This window comes from Mytilus trossulus, chromosome 14 (genome assembly GCF_036588685.1).
Source record: "Mytilus trossulus isolate FHL-02 chromosome 14, PNRI_Mtr1.1.1.hap1, whole genome shotgun sequence".
Lineage (NCBI taxonomy): Eukaryota > Metazoa > Mollusca > Bivalvia > Mytilida > Mytilidae > Mytilus > Mytilus trossulus.
In genome coordinates this window covers 33693308-33712199 of record NC_086386.1, presented here as the reverse complement: position 1 = coordinate 33712199, position 18892 = coordinate 33693308, and the positions used below count along the sequence as shown (strand labels likewise).

The 18892-nt window shown below is 32.1% G+C and overlaps 1 protein-coding gene and 1 long non-coding RNA gene across 4 annotated transcripts in view; both read right to left on the bottom strand.

The window, feature by feature from the left end:
- The window catches only part of LOC134698152 (uncharacterized), a 36726-nt gene extending 19631 nt beyond the window's left edge, over nt 1-17095 (bottom strand). Inside the window, exons 1-2 of one of the 3 annotated variants that reach the window (XM_063560457.1) lie at nt 17005-17095; nt 411-557 (exon numbers count right to left, since the gene is read on the bottom strand). In XM_063560457.1, the coding sequence (XP_063416527.1) occupies nt 411-501 (91 nt within the window). In that variant the 5' untranslated portion in view covers nt 502-557; nt 17005-17095. Of the gene's footprint in view, nt 1-410; nt 1279-1849; nt 1993-17004 lie in introns of those variants that run through there. The other 2 variants (XM_063560456.1, XM_063560459.1) reach the window with 2 other exon arrangements.
- On the bottom strand, nt 3541-7080 carry LOC134696474 (uncharacterized). The gene is made up of 3 exons (XR_010102953.1): nt 6931-7080; nt 5186-5270; nt 3541-4002 (listed from the first exon to the last, which is right to left on the bottom strand). It is a non-coding gene; the product is annotated as an uncharacterized LOC134696474 (long non-coding RNA).
- Nucleotides 17096-18892: the final 1797 nt, after the last annotated feature.

The following is an 18892-nucleotide window of genomic DNA, read 5'->3' as shown; positions in this document are numbered from 1 at the left end:
ACGTATTGCATGTGTAATAGGGACTGTTATACTAGACGTCTCGTACTAAACTTTCTTAAACCTTTTCGGTCAATGCGGAAAGAGGATTAACATTCCACAAAGATAAATCTAACTGGTATCTAAGTAGAATTTATATTTTATAACATTATATCATTATTTGACATGTCAGCAGATGCACTCAAATGCACAAATGCACAATAACGTTTTTTTTTATAAAAAAACCCAGTTTGAACAGCCTATAAATCTCATATATCGTGTAAAAGTGACATGCTATTGGGTTTCTATTAAATATGTATGTAACAGCTTTCCACATGAAATTACAGCAAATATTATTCAATCTTACATACCTGGCACATCAATAAATGTTTACGACATACTTTCTATTTATATTGTGTCAAGAAAACTCTTACCTGGCGTATTACACTTGATTAATGGAAGGTACAGACAAACCGACAAACATACACATAGCCAGTCATTCCACATCTCGTCATATCCCTTCATCAACCATGCAAATAACAGTCGTCCACATTCCGCTCAAATAGTCATTAGAGAGCAGTCTAAATTAAAAATATTAGAGAAGTTGTAAATCAAGCTGCTTCCAACTAATTTCATGTGTAAATCCCAAAATCAAATTCAAGCACTTCAGAAAGGCACATAAAAAAAAATGAAAATCATCCAAAAAATACCACAAAGTGACACTTTTGTCCTATTCTGTAATATGCAGTAGTCTTGGTAATACGCATGCAATTTGAACGTTTAATTAGCTTCTGCGTATATTAAACGACGAAATAAGGTATGTAAAATCCACATTAAAGATTGAAAAACGAATAAAAATCTTCTATATAAAATCAACTTGCAGTTGACGAAACACAATTTTAAATTAGTCACAATATTGAGTTACAACATTAAGGTGAAAAACCCAATGAACCAATCCATCGCGCAGCTGTAATTCGCGTCTGTCTTTGTTGATTTCATTCACGTGTAGACAAATGGTCTTTTTACCTGATCTAAATAGAACAAATTCACCCCACACCTGATCACCTTATTAAATATATAATAGACTAATCGCTATCTTGTCATTTCTCATAAACGTTAGTCCAATGTCACCAAGTTTTTCTTATCAAGATACACATTTTTTCGATCGATTTAAACATTTTAAATCTTAATACAACTTGAAAGGATATTTAAGCTGGCCCGTCGCTGCTATCGGTTGCATGGGCACATGAGCTTCAAAGGTTGACAAATATTATTTGTGCACCTTTCATCTTTTATTGAATAATTCACTACTGCGGAAAAGAAAGATTATTACAGGTAAATTGAATCAATAAATTATACATAATAGGAGCACAACTTTATGTAAAGTATATAGTATATAACCTCGACAATACTCTAGTTACTTAATAAGAGTGGGGAATACTTGATCTCTATGCTTATACAAGGAAGAATGCTCGTTTAAAAAAATACCAAAGTTTTATATGAGACGTATTTTATTGCACTTAATGGCAATCTAGAAAAACAGTCTTGCCTTTCATAAATAACGATAAACTGAATAACGTATTCAGAAACAGAAACCTAACTTTAAACTAAAAATTATAAATTGCAAATAAACAATTTTCAAAAGCAACATATTAAAGACCGTACTACTTACATTTTGAAATATAACTTCCTCTTTTTATTACAAATCTTTTTTTATCATTTCTGTTAAAATTATTTTAAACGCTATTTATTTTTACCTTCATATTTTTCCTTTTTTATATGACAGTTCATTTTTATGACCATAAATATTGTAACGTGCTCATTTAAATAACTCTTGAATTATAACCTTTGAAAACCAATAGCATATACAAACCACAAAGATCTATATTGTGAGGATAAATCCCAGTGTAATGCTGATAAATTGAAAGCTGTTCGCTTCGAAAGCTTCTCATTAAAAATTAACATGAACCTAAATTACAGCTATTTTCTTTCGTTTGTGAACTTGTGACAAAGTGAAATATATCAATGAAAAAAAATTGTATGTCATTGTCGAGTTTGTGACAATGAAAGTGCATGTTTGCTCTCAGACCACGACCTCGTGGAATACATTAGTTGAAGTGTGAACAATAATCTGTTGTTCACAAGACATTGTTAACAAATGTGTCAAACTTTAATGACAAACCGTCATAATTGAGAAATTCCGATATTCGTACCTAAGGGGCATTATAAATCATTATAGAAAAGGAAACAACGTTACGATATTGATGTAATATAATTCAATTATAATTTATATATATAGTTAAAATTTGACCATAATTGCTGTATCTTAATAATTATTCATAACCATGCAATAGCTGAAAATTCCTGACACTATTTTATCCAGCACACACTTCCCAGTAAACAATCCAACGTTGGCATTACGTCGTGACAACGTAATACTATCGTTGTGACAACGTAGTGAAATTACGTCGGTACAACGTAATTTTGTGAACTCCAAGGCACGTGCTGACAACCATCCACACAACGTTGTCACAACATAATTTGTGACGTAATTTATGACCTTCATTAGACGTTGTGACAACGTTGCAACTCAACTGTAAATGACCCTTGTCCTCATTTGATTGATAAGAGCAATAAAATTTCATTGAAGAAGTAAACAGGGCCTATATTTTCTTCTTTTCACCTGTTTTTTTAGTAGTAAAATTTTCAATGTAGGCAAGTTGGACACAATAGATATAGGAAGATGTGGTATGAGTGCCAATAAGACAACTCTCCATCCAAATCACAATTTATAAAAGTAAACCATTAACGGTCAAGGTACAGCCTTCTACACGGAGTCTTGACTCACACCAAACAACAAGATATAAAGGGCTCCAAAATAACTTGTGTAAAACCATTCAAACAGGAAAATCAACAGTCTAATCTATATATATATATAAAAACAAGAAACACCTATAAATTACATTAAAAAAACAACAACAATGTTGATAAGTGCTTTACTTCCAAACTGCCAGCAGTTTCCAATATGGTTACCTTTTAGTCAGGTTTAAATATCAAATGTATTTTGTCCAATTCATGATTCACACAGTTTAACGTTAAAGTTTTATTTTTATTTTTTGCAATACTGAAGTACAAGATTTACACATTTACATTTAACAAAAGCAACTTTCCTTCTAAAATTTTTAACACATAATACTATTCAAAAGGCGAGATTTTGTATGATGGCCAATGAGACAAGTAAAACCCTCTTTCCTAAAATCAAATATTAAATATGTTAGCAATTATGGTAAACATACAGCCTTCAAAATGACACTTTGGTACATGCTACAACTTCTAAATGTTTAGGGTTTCAGTGTCCTAGACTAATAGTTTCACTATATGACGGTGGAAATTCTAGAATCTAGATTTCGTTTTGACAATGGAAACATTTTTTAATGAATTATTCAGAAGTACAAAAAACTACCACATATACCTTAATATGTACTGTAGAATCATTCAGCTGGATTCCCTACACAAGAACAGGCTACGAAAAATGTTTGGAAAAATCCCCAAAGTCTGTAGTTTTCAAATATATATTTCTACACAACTTATACAACTCGTCTAAACATCAACCTAACAATGTTAGGTCTGTAAATTTGCTTTCACAAATTTTTTGTTCTTCCCTCGCCGAGATTCAAACTCATGCTACTATGATATCGTGACACCAAATCGCCTGCACAGCAGCCATACCACTAGACCACACGACCAACTTATACACACTTCTAAAAATATCCCACAATGAAGAAAATAACTGAAATTCAATCAAACCAACTATTGCTTTTTTCCATTGACATACCAGAGAAAGACCTATCCAAAAGTTAGGACTTCTTTTTTCTTATGTACATGAACCAATAATAAAATAATAGTATGTTTCTGATTTTTTGAAATTTTATTCCAAATTCTAGTCTTGTGTCGGTTGTATACGTGGCATTCAAAGTTTTGGTTTTCTGCCCTCTCATCAGCTGGTCTTGTGTTGGTTTCCAGTCTCTGAAAAAAAATTCATATATATATTATAAAATATTTTTTTTTATCCCAACTTAGGAATAACAGCAGTTCTTAAAAAATATCCTTGTTTAAACATAATCAATATTTTTTATGCGCGGTCGGTGGTATAATGAATCTTACAGATTCATAATCATGTTGTGTTGTTACTGAGATGTTTGTATCTGCCAATTTTATAAACATATTTTGATAATGTATGTTCGAAATTTGAACATAATTTCAGCAGAATATGATATTTATAACTTTTAGTTAACCTTTGTCCTTGTTTAAAAGAAAATATGTTATGAAATTATGGTTGTTTCCACCCCCAGGGACAACCTTTTTTTAAACCCCCAGCACAGACAGAATGAAAAATATATAAGAACAACACTCCCTTTAATTTGCATCTTGGTATTTCAAAAACAACCACCTCAGTATTAAAACAGGCGTATTAAAAGGAAGTATATGGTTTCTCAAAATTGTCATTCATCAATTCATTTAAGATATTCTTAGGATTTTACCTTAATCTGACATGTTAATAAATTTATCATTCACATCATAACAGCAAGACCTTACACTACAACTCAGGTGGGTTTTGCTTCGTCTACCCGTTCACAGTGGGAGTGAGCACCGGGTGGGTAAAATTACTAGCTTGTTAAATCAAAAGACTTGCAAACTTACAATCAATTGAAAAAATCAGATAAGCAATTATAATCAATATTTCTTACAAAAAAAAAAGAATTATAGCTGGAGTGGGCACAGGTGGGTTGTTCACAATGGGCCGGTGGAAAAAACAAAATCCACCCAGGCTGTTGTGTATATCATATATGCCAATGAACGCAATCTTATTATTATCTATAAATGAACCAATTATCATTTAATTTATAAAATTAATCAAAGAATAAAGTGTCCATGAGCCACAAATGATGTTATCATTGAAGGACATACTAGTAACTTATAAAGAACAGTTAAACAGATGGTCTCAAAAATCAAACTCTGCGTTTTATGATAACAAGCATTGTGTATAAATGTCATAACATGTGGTTCAGGCAAACTAAAGTTAGAGTTCAGAAACCAATTTTGAGTTCAATGTTCATGTACATGTATGTACATACAGTACAAGAGTAAAACCATATGGCCCAGTGAAGGAGGGCATAAAAAGAGCTGATCAACTGATCATGATGTTTACCTTTTTATATCTTGGTCCATCTTGTGCATTCCACAACCTCAGACACATGATCACACATTGGATCTGTGAATTTTTATACAAGATTCTGGAAAAAAATCATAAATACAATCAATTATCTTCTATATTGATCAGTCTGTGTACATACTACATGTGTGTCAGTCCAACAAATCTTTGGGAGAACTAGGTACAAAAAAATGTAAGTGAAAAATGTACATGCATTCCATACCATAAATTGAAAAGCAAATAAGACTTCGCTATATACTGTTTTTTTTTAACCCCAGTAAACTAGGTTTTACCCTAACAAAAGGATAATTTTACCCAATTTTTCCCAACTGGTATGTGCACATGGATCTTAGTCTAAATAATTATGACATCTTGGAAGGCTTTTTTTTTAAAGTTTCTGTGACGCGTATCTATGACAGTTTTTATTGGTAAAATTGTCTATTCCTATGTCAGACCCAGTTAAACATTGATTGATTGTTGGTTTCGTTATGTTCAGTGGCAAATATTTCATGCAGGTCTAGGACGACCACCAGTTATAGACTAGTCTTCACACTTGCGACTGGTGATACATGTAGTATTATCATTAATAGGACGAGTTTGTAATATGCCAAGTTTGTAATGTGCCGAGATTGTATTAAATGTGGCAAGTTTGTAATGTGCTGAGATTATAATCAGGTAATGGGGCGAGTTTGTTATGTACAGAGATATCTAAAAAAAATGTAGCTTCGCATTTGTGATATTGATCAGACTTTTATGATTCCAACAATATTTAAAAATAAGTGCAAAAAAAACTTACAGCTTTTAAATATAAGGATTATAAGTGGTGTCATGGAGAGAAAACAATTGCCCTCCCCCTTTTTTACTTTCTATAGTCAATTGCTTAATATATCTTTAAAAAAAACACAAGTTAATGGAGAAGTTTGAAAATGGTTTCATAAAACACAAATGTTGGCTTAAATATCCTGTACAATGTACCAGTGCAATAATATATTGACATTAAAAGAAGAAGTATCATATTTCAACTCGGTAACTATAGTCGCCGTCACGTAAAATTGGCACCATGATTTTTGTCAAAATTTTCTAAAATATCGACCGCGTTTACTCGAGATCATGTTTTTCAATTAGCGGGATAAAAATCCAATCCAAATATATACTACTGTCCTACCTTTTATTGTGTTTGCACTGTATAATCCTGACCTTCACATTTTTCAAGATTGTTTTCATTGTAAAACCGCCATCTTGGTTTCTATGAGGATCCCTTACTACATAACATTCGTTACTCTCCAGGTAATATCATTGTCATTGATGATACGATTTCCCGCGCTTTTTACATAGAGATGACGCACAGCTCCGAGAGACACAAGAAAATTGAGAGCACGTGGACTCCACGGCAACACTTCCGGTAATAACAATGTCGGATTCCACCATACAAAATAATCCTGGATTTTGTGAAGGTCAGGATTATACTGTGCAAACACAATAAAAGGTAGGACAGTAGTATATATTTGGATTGGATTTTTATCCCGCTAATTGAAAAACATGATCTCGAGTAAACGCGGTCGATATTTTAGAAAATTTTGACAAAAATCATGGTGCCAATTTTACGTGACGGCGACTATAGTCAATGAGTCAACAGATTTGAACGAGGCGTCCTACACGGCGACAGATGTTATATTTTTTTGAATTATACTTGTTGTTATCATGGAAAACCTTTTTGAAGTAATGTGCAATTTATATTTTACCTTTTTCTTTGTTCTGGAATCTGAATCGAGATAGATTTCACTGCAACTTTTATCACTGTTTTCAAAATTCAGGCGGTAAAAGTGCGCATGCTCAGAGTTTTCGTAGTATGCGGCGGTAAAACCCGAGGATTGCTGAACATGCACTATTATAAAACGATTATAAAATTATTAAAAATAATAAATGACAAAACTTGATAATGGTATAAATATTTATATGAGAACATTTAATTTGAATTTATAATATTTTCTTGGATATTTTGGTGCAAATAATTTTAATTATGTCTGTGCGGGGAAAAAGGGGTGATATTTTGAAAATCGAAAAAATCGTTAGCACATTTCAATGAAGGTGAATGCTGTATCTAGTCAGACTCATAACCACAAAATTCTCCCATAAAACCAGATTTTAATGTGTAAGCTGGTATTTACAGGGTCTGTTCACTACGTTATTATAATGTTGACAGAACGTAACAAAATGTTACGTCGGATTATGACTGTTATAAGCACGTCGTCACAACGTAATAAAATGTTACGTCCTGACAGGGTACTAAATTTACGTAAATCCGACGTAATTTTATAACGTCGTCTCTACGTCTACATCCAACGTTGGGATTTTACGTTCCCACAACGTTGGTACGACGTACAATCCAGACATGACGTTCAGACGACCATTAACCGACGTTGGGAGTACGTCGTGTGTTTACTGGGTTATCATGTAATACTTGCTTCTGACATCTGTATTTACAGAATAAAATTGAGAATGGAAATGGGGGATGTGTCAAAGAGACAACAACCCGACCAAATAAAAAAACAACAGCAGAAGGTCAGCAACAGGTCTTCAATGTAACGAGAAAACCAGATTAACCTCTACAAGAAATACTGCATGTGAACACAAGTACATAGATATAGGAACATGCATGTAATTTCAAACATTTGTTTTTTTTTTGTTGTTTTTTTTTGTTTTTGTTTTTTTATCTGAAAGCTGTTTACATTAATTCTAAGAATATTAACCTTGTAAAGTAAAACAATTTAACTAATGAACGAGGGTACTACTAAAATATTGAATCAAAACGGAATGTTCATTATTTCCAAAAAAATACGGTTATTTCCTTTGTTTCAAATTTCTTATGACAACCGGATCTCTTGTCAATATCTAGGTATTTATAATAGGAGCTCTGATGTATATGTTAATGTCAGCAATCGAACAACACAAATGGCCAACTATACTTTTTTTTTTTTTAGATTGTTTTGTGATAAATTAGGCCGTTGGAATTGTTTCTAATGTTTCATGTCGTATCCTTTAATGGTCGTCTATACAGTATGGACTATTCTCATTGTTGAAGGCCAAATGGTGTTCTATATAAAATAATTTAAGAATATTGTTTATGCATGTTACCAATTTAAAGGTATGATAGTATAGAGATGTTGGTGAAATTTTATTATAAAACATAAATCATAAATAAAAAATAATCAATATCATTACGTCATAGCCTTTTCTATAATGATTTCATACGAAAACACTTAATGTACGAAATTTCATATTATTAAATTATGACAATTTGCCATTAGAATTTGACACGTTTGTTGACAATGTATTCGGTAAACACCAGATTATTGTTCACACTTCGGCAAATGTATTCCACACAACTTCCACGGGGTCGTGATCAGAGACACAAACATACATATCCTTTGTTATACACTCAACAATGACATACATTCATATTTCATTTATTCAATATAACACAAGTAAAATAATTTTTAATAAATATGAACAGCTGTTTTTTTTATGTTCATGCTGATTTTTAATGAGGACTTTCCAATTTGCAGAGCATTCAAGTTATCAGCGTTAAACTAAAATTTACACTTCTTCCAAGCCAACAGTGATATCATACCCGACCAACAGTGGTAAGACCCAGACAACAGTGATATCAAACCCATACAACATTGATATCAAACCCATACAACATTGATATCAAACCCGACCAACAGTGGTAAGACCCAGACAACAGTGATATCAAACCCGACCAACAGTGGTAAGACCCAGACAACAGTGATATCAAACCCATACAACATTGATATCAAACCCATACAACATTGATATCAAACCCGACCAACAGTGGTAAGACCCAGACAACAGTGATATCAAACCCATACAACATTGATATCAAACCCATACAACATTGATATCAAACCCATACAACATTGATATCAAACCCATACAACATTGATATCAAACCCGACCAACAGTGGTAAGACCCAGACAACAGTGATATCAAACCCATACAACATTGATATCAAACCCGACCAACAGTGGTAAGACCCAGACAACAGTGATATCAAACCCAGACAACAGCGGTATCAAATTTACTAGCGAATTTAATGAAGCCATACTGACTTCTCGCCACTTATTTTGTTATCCATATCAAAATGTTTTATTTAATAGTAATTACAAATGTATATTATTTTATTATTAATTTCAAGTAATTTGAAAATGCTCATCAGGGAAAATCCATGTGGAATAACAACAGAAAATGTTAAAGAATGAATTAGAACACGATGACAGATATCAAACAATAGTCAATGCATGACACAATGATAAAGGTGACAGTAAAAAAATCCAATTTGTTATTAAGCTAGAAATAATTATGATCTAGCAGACTGCAGTCTCAAAATCTTTATTTCCCCCGAGTTTAACCCTTTCACGGAATACTACATTTTTTTGGTTGTAAACACAGTCTAACATTTCTTTATATGCTTTTAACTAGATTAATATTAGAAAATCTGGTATGTACTTCAACACATATAAATTGAAGTAAAACAACACCTTCTTGAAAATGGGCGCTTGTGGGTGAACCGGAACGACATATCCTTCAGAAGCACATGAGTGCATCCATGTTTTTGTTGGGATCCATGTTTGTCTGTCTCTGTATGCTGCTCTTTACTTTGCTTTGGTTGATATTAAAAGCGTTAAATGCTTATATCTTTGACTTCAGATGTTTTGATTACCATTTAGTATCATTATACTTTTTGTTAAGCCTTTCAAATTGATATTTAATTGAAAGTATATAGTTTTGAAAGGCGTTTTGCTATTCAATTCAACTGGGTAAAATGAAAGGAATCAAGCAAAAAGAATAAAATGGCGGGAGATACCATGGGGAAATTCAAAGCACACAAGGCGGAGAGAAACTGACAACGACATGACACCCCCCCCCCCCCCAAAAAAAAAAACCACGAAAGGCGAGGTCCGCCCACAAAACAATACACAGAAACTTAACTAAAGTTACAAGTCCATTCGAAAGTATTCATACACATGCCAAAACTGTCAAGGTTTTTTACAAATAAATAGAATATTCAGGTTAATACAGATATTATAAAGCAATAAACGATAATGCACTACGGGAGTTGACATCGTAGTCTCGAATATATTTTTGGTATTATATGCATAACCAACAGAGAGAGAAAAAAAACTAAATTAAAGTGGCATAAGTCTTTAAATTTGAAGGATAATTGTATTATATTACATACTTTTTACATTAAAATACATGTTACGCTTCGTTACATAAATACTATTAAATATTCACTTATGAATGTTTGTATAAAACTAATGTGTTTACACGCATTAAAACACTACTTTTATCGTCTTTATTTTTAATAACAAAACCGTACGTTTTAGAATCGTATGAATTAGAAAATAAATGAAATGGAATTGACTAAAATAAGGCAAATTTTCAGCGTTGTTTATGCTGGTATCGTCTAACTTTTAAGCTTTCAAAATTAAGTTTAAAAGTATTCCTAAAGTATAAAGGCAAATGTGAAACTGCATTAACATAATGATAATGCCAATGAGACATATCAAGCCTATTTTTTTTTAAAGATTGTGAGTATGTCACTTTATTGGGAAGTTCTAATGGTAGGTCAATGATACTTGGTATGCAGTTGTTTTAGCATGGGGATATTATTTTCACTTCAAGTTATTGCCTATTGACTTTGAACTTTTTTCCATAGTTTACATGTTAAGAGTTTAAAAAAATAAATATGTACAGTAGCGTATATATCAGAGTAATGTAGAGGATTGGCTTAATATGCAATAAATAGGATTATTTTAAGAGATACAGCCTCGCTTTTAGAGTACGCAATACGTTTTTAGTATTGTGTATGCAGTGTTGCATTTACCAAGTTTTTGCATTATACTATAAATTTACACAACTGCCAGTCACACAGTTGTATCTCTGTTTCAACAGTTTATCAATTCTTATTCTGATAATTATTCTGAAACACTTGAGCAACACGACGGGTGCCATAAGTGGAGCCGAATCTGCTTTCCCTTCCACAGCACATGAGATTATTACCAGGTTTGGTATGGTTGGTGTTAATCAGTCTTTGGTTTTATGTGTTTTTTTTGTAGACTTTTTTTTATTTTATCGTGTGTTTTTCTATGTTGTGATGTTATGCTATTGTTTCAGAAAAAGGGAGAAGGTTTGGATCCATTAAAACGTTTAATCCCGCTGCAAATGTTTGCACCTGTCCTAAGTCAGGAATCTGATGTACAGTAGTTGTCGTTTATTTATGTAATATATACGAGTTTCTCGTTTCTCGTTTTGTTAACGTTTATATAGATTAGATCGTTGGTTTTCCCGTTTGAATGGTTTTACACTAGTAATTTTGGGGCCCTTTATAGCTTGTTGTTCGGTGTGAGCCAAGGCTCCGTGTTGAAGGCCGTACTTTAACCTATAATGGTTTGCTTTTTAAATTGTTATTTGGATGGAGAGTTGTCTCATTGGCACTCACACCACATCTTCATATATCTATTGTTTGGCTTTCGGTTTTTTTTGTCATATCGTTTCGTTTTCTAATAAATTCGAATAACCCCTTGGTATCTTCAATCTAACTGATACAGATTATCAGACATCATCGTGTGTCGCGGATATTTCCCTGGAGACATCAACCTTTCCAGATATGTTGTCCATTAAACTCTCGTTAAGGTTCAGAAATGTAATGCATGTTGCATGTGTAGACAAAATTAATATATGATGCACGATATTTGTACACCAATGCTGAGAACAATCATAATTTAAAACGCATTAACTATGTACGACGGTTGTTTCGGTTTAAATCTAATATATCTGTTAAAAAATAGGCCAATATCAATATAATGCGAATAACGAGTTCGGGATCAGAGGTTTATGAAGATTCCAGCGTGCATTTAACATTAACCCTTTCCTCTATGAAATTTTTTGTTATACATCAATGAAATTCCAGTCAGATACTCTTACAATGTATGAATATCCTTTTTTTTTTATTAGATACAAAAAATGTTCACTCTGATAAAGCTTTTTTGAAGGCAATACGTTTCAAGTGAGGCACTACACATGCGTCGAAAGGCGTCATTATGAAGTAAAGGGGGTGGCGTCAGTATGGAGGAAAGGGTTAACCTTCTTTCCAGTGGAGATTGATAACACACAATCTATTATGCCTTTTGTGCTCGTTGTTTATTTTCACTGCATGTCTGTCCAAGTTTGTGTCTGTTAAGAATTCAGTACCGATTATCAGGTTTTTCTGAATATTGATATTGTGAAATATGAGCTGCGAGTCTCAATATCAACCTTTTGTCGAGTGAGCGCAGCGAACCATATCAAAATGCCTTTATATTGTGTCGAGCAGCTGATATTTTACGATATCAATATGAGAAAAAGCTGATTTTTTTGCGTCTTTTTGAAGTGTTTCCAGTTAGTTTCACCAGCCCGGTCAACGTATTTGACGTCATGAAGCCGTGATATGCAAAATTATTAAGGGCTCATCAGAGTTATATAGATAGTGGGACAACCGATAAATTCACATATTTGGTTGTCCCTATTAGAATACTACACAATCTGGTTTTCTGTGATATCTTGTTGATTTATCCAATATCGCTTTGCCCATCTATACTACCAGATTACTATCTAAGTTCTGACATATATGAGATCGGCACATGAACACCATTTAAAAATGCAATCCTTAGAACAAACATTTCCAGAATTTGAATAGATAAATGAGCCATTTTTCAGCATTTGCACAATCGTTACCTTTTCAGAAAGACTGCTGTCAGATATATTAACGAGTTATTATACTCTTAATTTAATTAATTTAAAAGATCGATTGATAAACGTCAAAAGCATTCAAGGGAATTTATCCTCCTATCCCTTCAGTGTTTTTAATTATTTATATGTTTCCCGTATATACAGTACGAAATCAAGGCTGAAATCTAAACATAGACACTGTCCAAGTCATGTTGTAGACACTGGATTTTGAATTTAAGTTTTGTTCAAAATCTTAATAAATAATGCTTCATGTAACATTAATTGAACTTAACACAATATAAACATTTCTTTTGATTTGAAAATAGTAGTTTAATACGAAAAAACAAACTTTCATCTTAAATAAATCAATGAATAACTGGGAGATTTTGTTAAATTGCAAAGTTGATGAGCCTGCACGTTAATCAAATATTTAGTTTGCTGATCGAACATATACTGTATCGTTATTAACTCAAGATTAATCAAACACACCTGTAACATCAATGCATATTTAACACGAACCAATTAATCTCTAAAAAAGAAAGTGCTAAACAAATAACCTCTAAACAAAGAAAAGTTCAAAGAAGTGCCTGTAACTTGTACAAACAATTGAGATACAATTGATTCATTTTCAATATAGAATCTTACTTGTGGCAAAAAATAAAACTAAAGTATATGAAGCACACAGTGTTCATGGTTTTTTTCTATATGCATGATGGATATGTAGGGGAGGACAATTTATATTTCAATTTAATTAGCAATTATCGACTAAGCCAATTTTTTGTTTAACTCATTCGAACCCAAAAAATTTTGGAAAATTAGGCAATTTTGAAAATTTGCAAACAAATGAAAATAAGTCGACATTCGGTATTAAAACTTGGCGTTTACTAGTAATACGGTAAATACATTTTGCGAACATGTGTATAGCAAGTAAACCTCAAAGTCATTTTGAGAAATTGTTGATCATGTGGTTAGTCTGTAGTTAAGTCAATGTAACACAACATCGATAAAAAGGTAATCCCAACAGCTCAAATTAACTACTTACTGACATTTTGTGTGCAGGAAAATGTCGAGGAAAATGTCACATGCACAATTTAATTCATGCCTGATTTGTTGCTTTAATTAAGACTAAATACACTTTACGGAAATGAGTAATAATGTACTCAACTATGAATAAGTATTGATTTTTAATAAATGATAAAATACATCCTCAAGGAAATAACTACGATAGTTTTTTTTTAATTTTAAATAATATATAGTGTCGACAATTAAAGATTTGTTCGATAAACGTGTTCGTCATCGTGAAACGAGGAGCATTTATTGGACAGGGTGATTTCATTTAAAAGTGTAACATCTAGAGACTAGCAAAGAGAGACGATGTCGAAACCAACTGACAATTCCATGACAAAAAACGACAAAAAGACAAACAAAAAGTACATAAAACACAACATAGAAATGTTGACACTGAGCAACACAAACTCCACCAAAAACCGACGTTGATCCTATGTGCACTTAATGGGTAAGCAGATGCTGCTCTACAAGTGGCACTCGCCGTGTTGCTCATGCAACTACACACCCGGTGATAAGTCTAATTCGGGGTGGTTACGATAATTGGAGCATATTCCTATTACATTACGATCTTCCAACTCGTGATGGCGTCCGTGAAATGTTTGAAGGGATAATTTCAACGTAACCACTTTGAACTCTTGGTTCAATAGTTTCCAGCTTGTAAATTGTTCAAGAGGTTCCGAAATTAAAGAAGTAAAAGAGTACCAATCTGTTAAGGAGCATTCCAAAACACAAAAGTTTATTGTATTTAAAAAAAAATATAAAAACAAATTCAATGGACAACCGATAAGAATAGGAACATTTACCTAAGAAAAAAGAAACGGTTCAGAGATACATGTACTTTTAAGCATGCTCATTCGTTTTATGTCATAATTGTGATACACCAACGAAGAAATCTATAATTTTATATAAAACTGCATTTGATTGTTTATATAAACATCAACCTTACAGTTTTCATATAACAGTATTGAGAAGAGCTGGTATCATTACCAGAATATACTCCATCTACTTCAGGGGTAAACTCATTGCCTTATTACAATATGCGACTCATGACGGATGTCATTAATCGGCGTTAAAACTGCACTTACTTCCGGAAGTAATGTATATATACCTGGTTTGTCCAATAGAAGTTTCATCTAATTATTATTCTTCTGGGTTTTTGTTTTCTGTTTGTCTTTTTTCTTTAAATTGTGCTGCCAGTCTACAAGCTTTATTACCCAATTGTCTTTTCTTAATCTTTGTAAATTGGAATTTGTATGAAGTGTCAGGTCAAGCAACAATTATCCATTTAATTAAAATTCCTTATTTTTTTATTTGTTCTATCTGGTTTTAATACATTACTTAAAGAATTTAACAACCGCATCGAGATAGCAATTAGGTATGTCGGATGTAAAAATTGTTTTCCAATAAACTAGGGATATTGGAAACTGTCCTCGCATTTGAAGTCCTCAAGGATCAATACGAGTTCTAGTTATAATAATGATGTCGAAACTCTTTGAATAAACACAAACCAACTTACTATAATATTTCAGTTGTATTCTTTGTCCAAAGTATTTATCACATTTACTTGTACCTAAATGACTAAGTTTCAGTCTTTAAAATGCAGCAATAATTACTACTATTGAGGTGTAATATCACCATTGATTTCCACTATACGTCTTTGTTAAATTTGCATTTTAAATTTTTTCAACTACAGGGAAATGCAGGGTTAATTTTCCACAACTGACAAATTCAATGGAATACTTTTTCGACCCTTTTTCGTATGCAACCGGATTTGACGTGCTATGAATTGGTGGTATTACACCTGGTTCTCAAGACTGAACTTTAACTTCTTGTATTAAAGAATTACTTTTATTAGCATGCTTATTTCAAGTTCAAAATATCATGTTTGTTAAATGGTATTGTGCATTGAAAGCATTAACTTAAAACAGTGGTATTTCTTTTTAAAAGGGAGAGACAAAATTAGAACAGTGAGCGGAGTTTTTATTGAGTATCTATTTTACATCAAACTGTTGTTTTGGACGTACTTACATTACAATTTACCAATTTATGTCTAGATTGTCAGTAAATTATGCTTAGCGCATTCCACTACAACCAGTTACGCACGTGTAGCCGATTGATGAAAAATAATATTGAACTACTTTTACAAAAAAATTGCTTTTTGCTAAAACTTATGAATGGTTATGAATAATGGTCTATAGGAAACCAAAGTTATCGTGTAACTAAGATTGAATATACGGTTCAACGAAATTTAAGCACGGCACGCTCATTGCCGTAACTTTCGAAACATTACGTCAATATTACAAGGTATTACAAGGCTTAGCTTCAGAAATTACCGTTATTAATAAGATTGCATGACTGCATATTTTGAATCATGCCACCAACTGGCAAACACTGACTTTCGTTTAGGGTGAATGGTAGACTTGGGACTTACAGGTACACCAGCAGTTGAATATGACGTTTAAAAGTGATCCAAGTAAGACAACGATAATTTTTAAACAAAATTACTTATACATTATTGGTTTATGTTTCTCTGTACCATTTTGTCTCATCATATTCTCTAATTTGAACTCTAATGTTCTATTATTCCATATATTGTATTGTATTATTTTGTTTTTCATTGTATTACATTGTATTTCATTGTATTGTATAGTATAAACTTATTGTTTCATTGTATTGCTTGACCCTCATGGGTGTTATTTTGCAATAAAGAAAGAAAGTCTAATGAGTCAATAAAACTTAGTACATTCAACAAGATCCATCTTTAGCTCTATTTATTCTTACTTTCAATTGCCAGTTTGGCTTATCTTCTATTTCGTATATAGGAATAACAAAAACGCATTTAATCTTTAATCCTGTTTTGTTTTGATTAAAATATGATGATAGAATTATCAGTTCATTAAAATGTTTATCCGAAGAATTAAGCTTTTGCCAATAAAAATGCTGTATTGCTTACCTGTCAGGCGACAACAACCAACAGTGAAAGACCAGATCAATACACCAACAATTTTAATTTCGTACAAAAATCAAACACGCATGTCTGTAAACTAATTATTGTACGGAAGAAATAGGATTTGATATTAATTATTCCGTGACCAAGCAAGCTTCAAAGGAATAAATGTCAAATTGAGACTTATTCAGAGGGGAATTAAAACATTATGAATATTTATTGTCTATCTAGTAATTTGACCTTACATTGACATTTTAACTACTGTAAAACTCTGATCCTAACATTGTACATATTTTGATTTTCCCTTCTGTGATAGTACATTAAAACAGGAGTTTAGTCTTGATTTCATTGATGTACATTGTCTTCAGGATAATATTGCATGACATTTATTTTGAAGTTAGTGGCCGATATTTGGGTACACCAAAATGGTTCGAGTATTTTTAATAACTTTGTTTGTCTGTTTGTATTTTTCATTTTTAGCCATGGCGTTGTCAGTTTGTTTTAGATTTATGAGTTTGACTGTCCCTTTGGTATCTTTCGTCCCTCTTTTAAAGTACACTTTTATACAATATTATTGAGAATGTGAAATTCAACAAGTTTTCACTTATCAATACAGAAAAATGCTGCCCATATTTTATGTCTGTATAAAAGATATCTGGGATTACCCTGTTTTGCTTGACTGATGTTTTTTTTCTCCGTTTTTCATTGAGTATTATATTCAAGTGATCGAGGGAGTATTATGTTTTTATATATCTCGGCTTTCAAATGTTTGAATTTTATCTTTCAAGCCTGCAAAATGCAAATCCAGAAAAGTCAATCAGACATACACACGCAATTTATTAAGTGCTATTCTCAGTTTATAACAGATGTACTCGTCATAAGCATTTTAAATAAATTGACAATTCGTTGTCTATTTTGTTGTTGTAAATTCCAAATCAATCAAGCAGACAGCTTTTTTCAATTCTTTTTTCAGTTTGAGTAAATCTAGTTTTTTTTTCAGTTGAAATTCGAGAAAAAATAACTTATTAGAAATTTATATAATGTTACCTTTCTCTGATTTATAAATTTAATATTCATAGCTTAAAGTTCTTGATCATCTTGCCTCTGTAGTTCTACATTTATCTAGTACAGGTTGTCATGACTGAAAGTTATGCAATGAGTAGAGCCATACATCGGACTTCATTACAGAAAACCAATACCAATATAAAGATAGAGGATTTATTGACGGTTTGATATTGCTCATTATAAATCATTATGCTTTCACCTAATAAACTATAAATATTTCATTAGATAAATTACATAAGACATGTTGATGTCTGTATAGGAAATTTTTGTCCCATAATTGAGGCTAATATTACATAAAAGAGTCACATAAATAGTTCACAGCTACATACCAAATTAAAGATCATAAAATCAGTTAACATAATACATTTGATTTTTTCCCCGGCAAAAGTTCTCATGGCAGATCGCCCGAGTTCCATAACATTTTCACGCTAACGCCCCTTTTAAACACAAAAATCTTAAATTTAGATGAGTACTTAAGGACGTCAAATAGAGAATGATTACAAATTGAAAGGGCTTTTTAAAAAAAAATATTTTCAAGTATATGCATTATTTTCACAAAAGACATGCATCATGACCACTAACATTATTATAGCGTTATATATATAATACTTGAAAGGATTGCATACTGCTGCTTTTATTTGTAAACTATGTGAACCAAGTCAAAAATATATACATTTGTAGGGGTGTTTTTAACCACATACGAGGTTCTCGCACGGTCATAATCAAATATATCAATACGTTTCATGAACCAGTTGCCATAGATAGAGGAAGATGTGGTATTGGTGCCAAGTGAGACAACTCTCCATTCAAGTAACAATTTTTAAAAGTA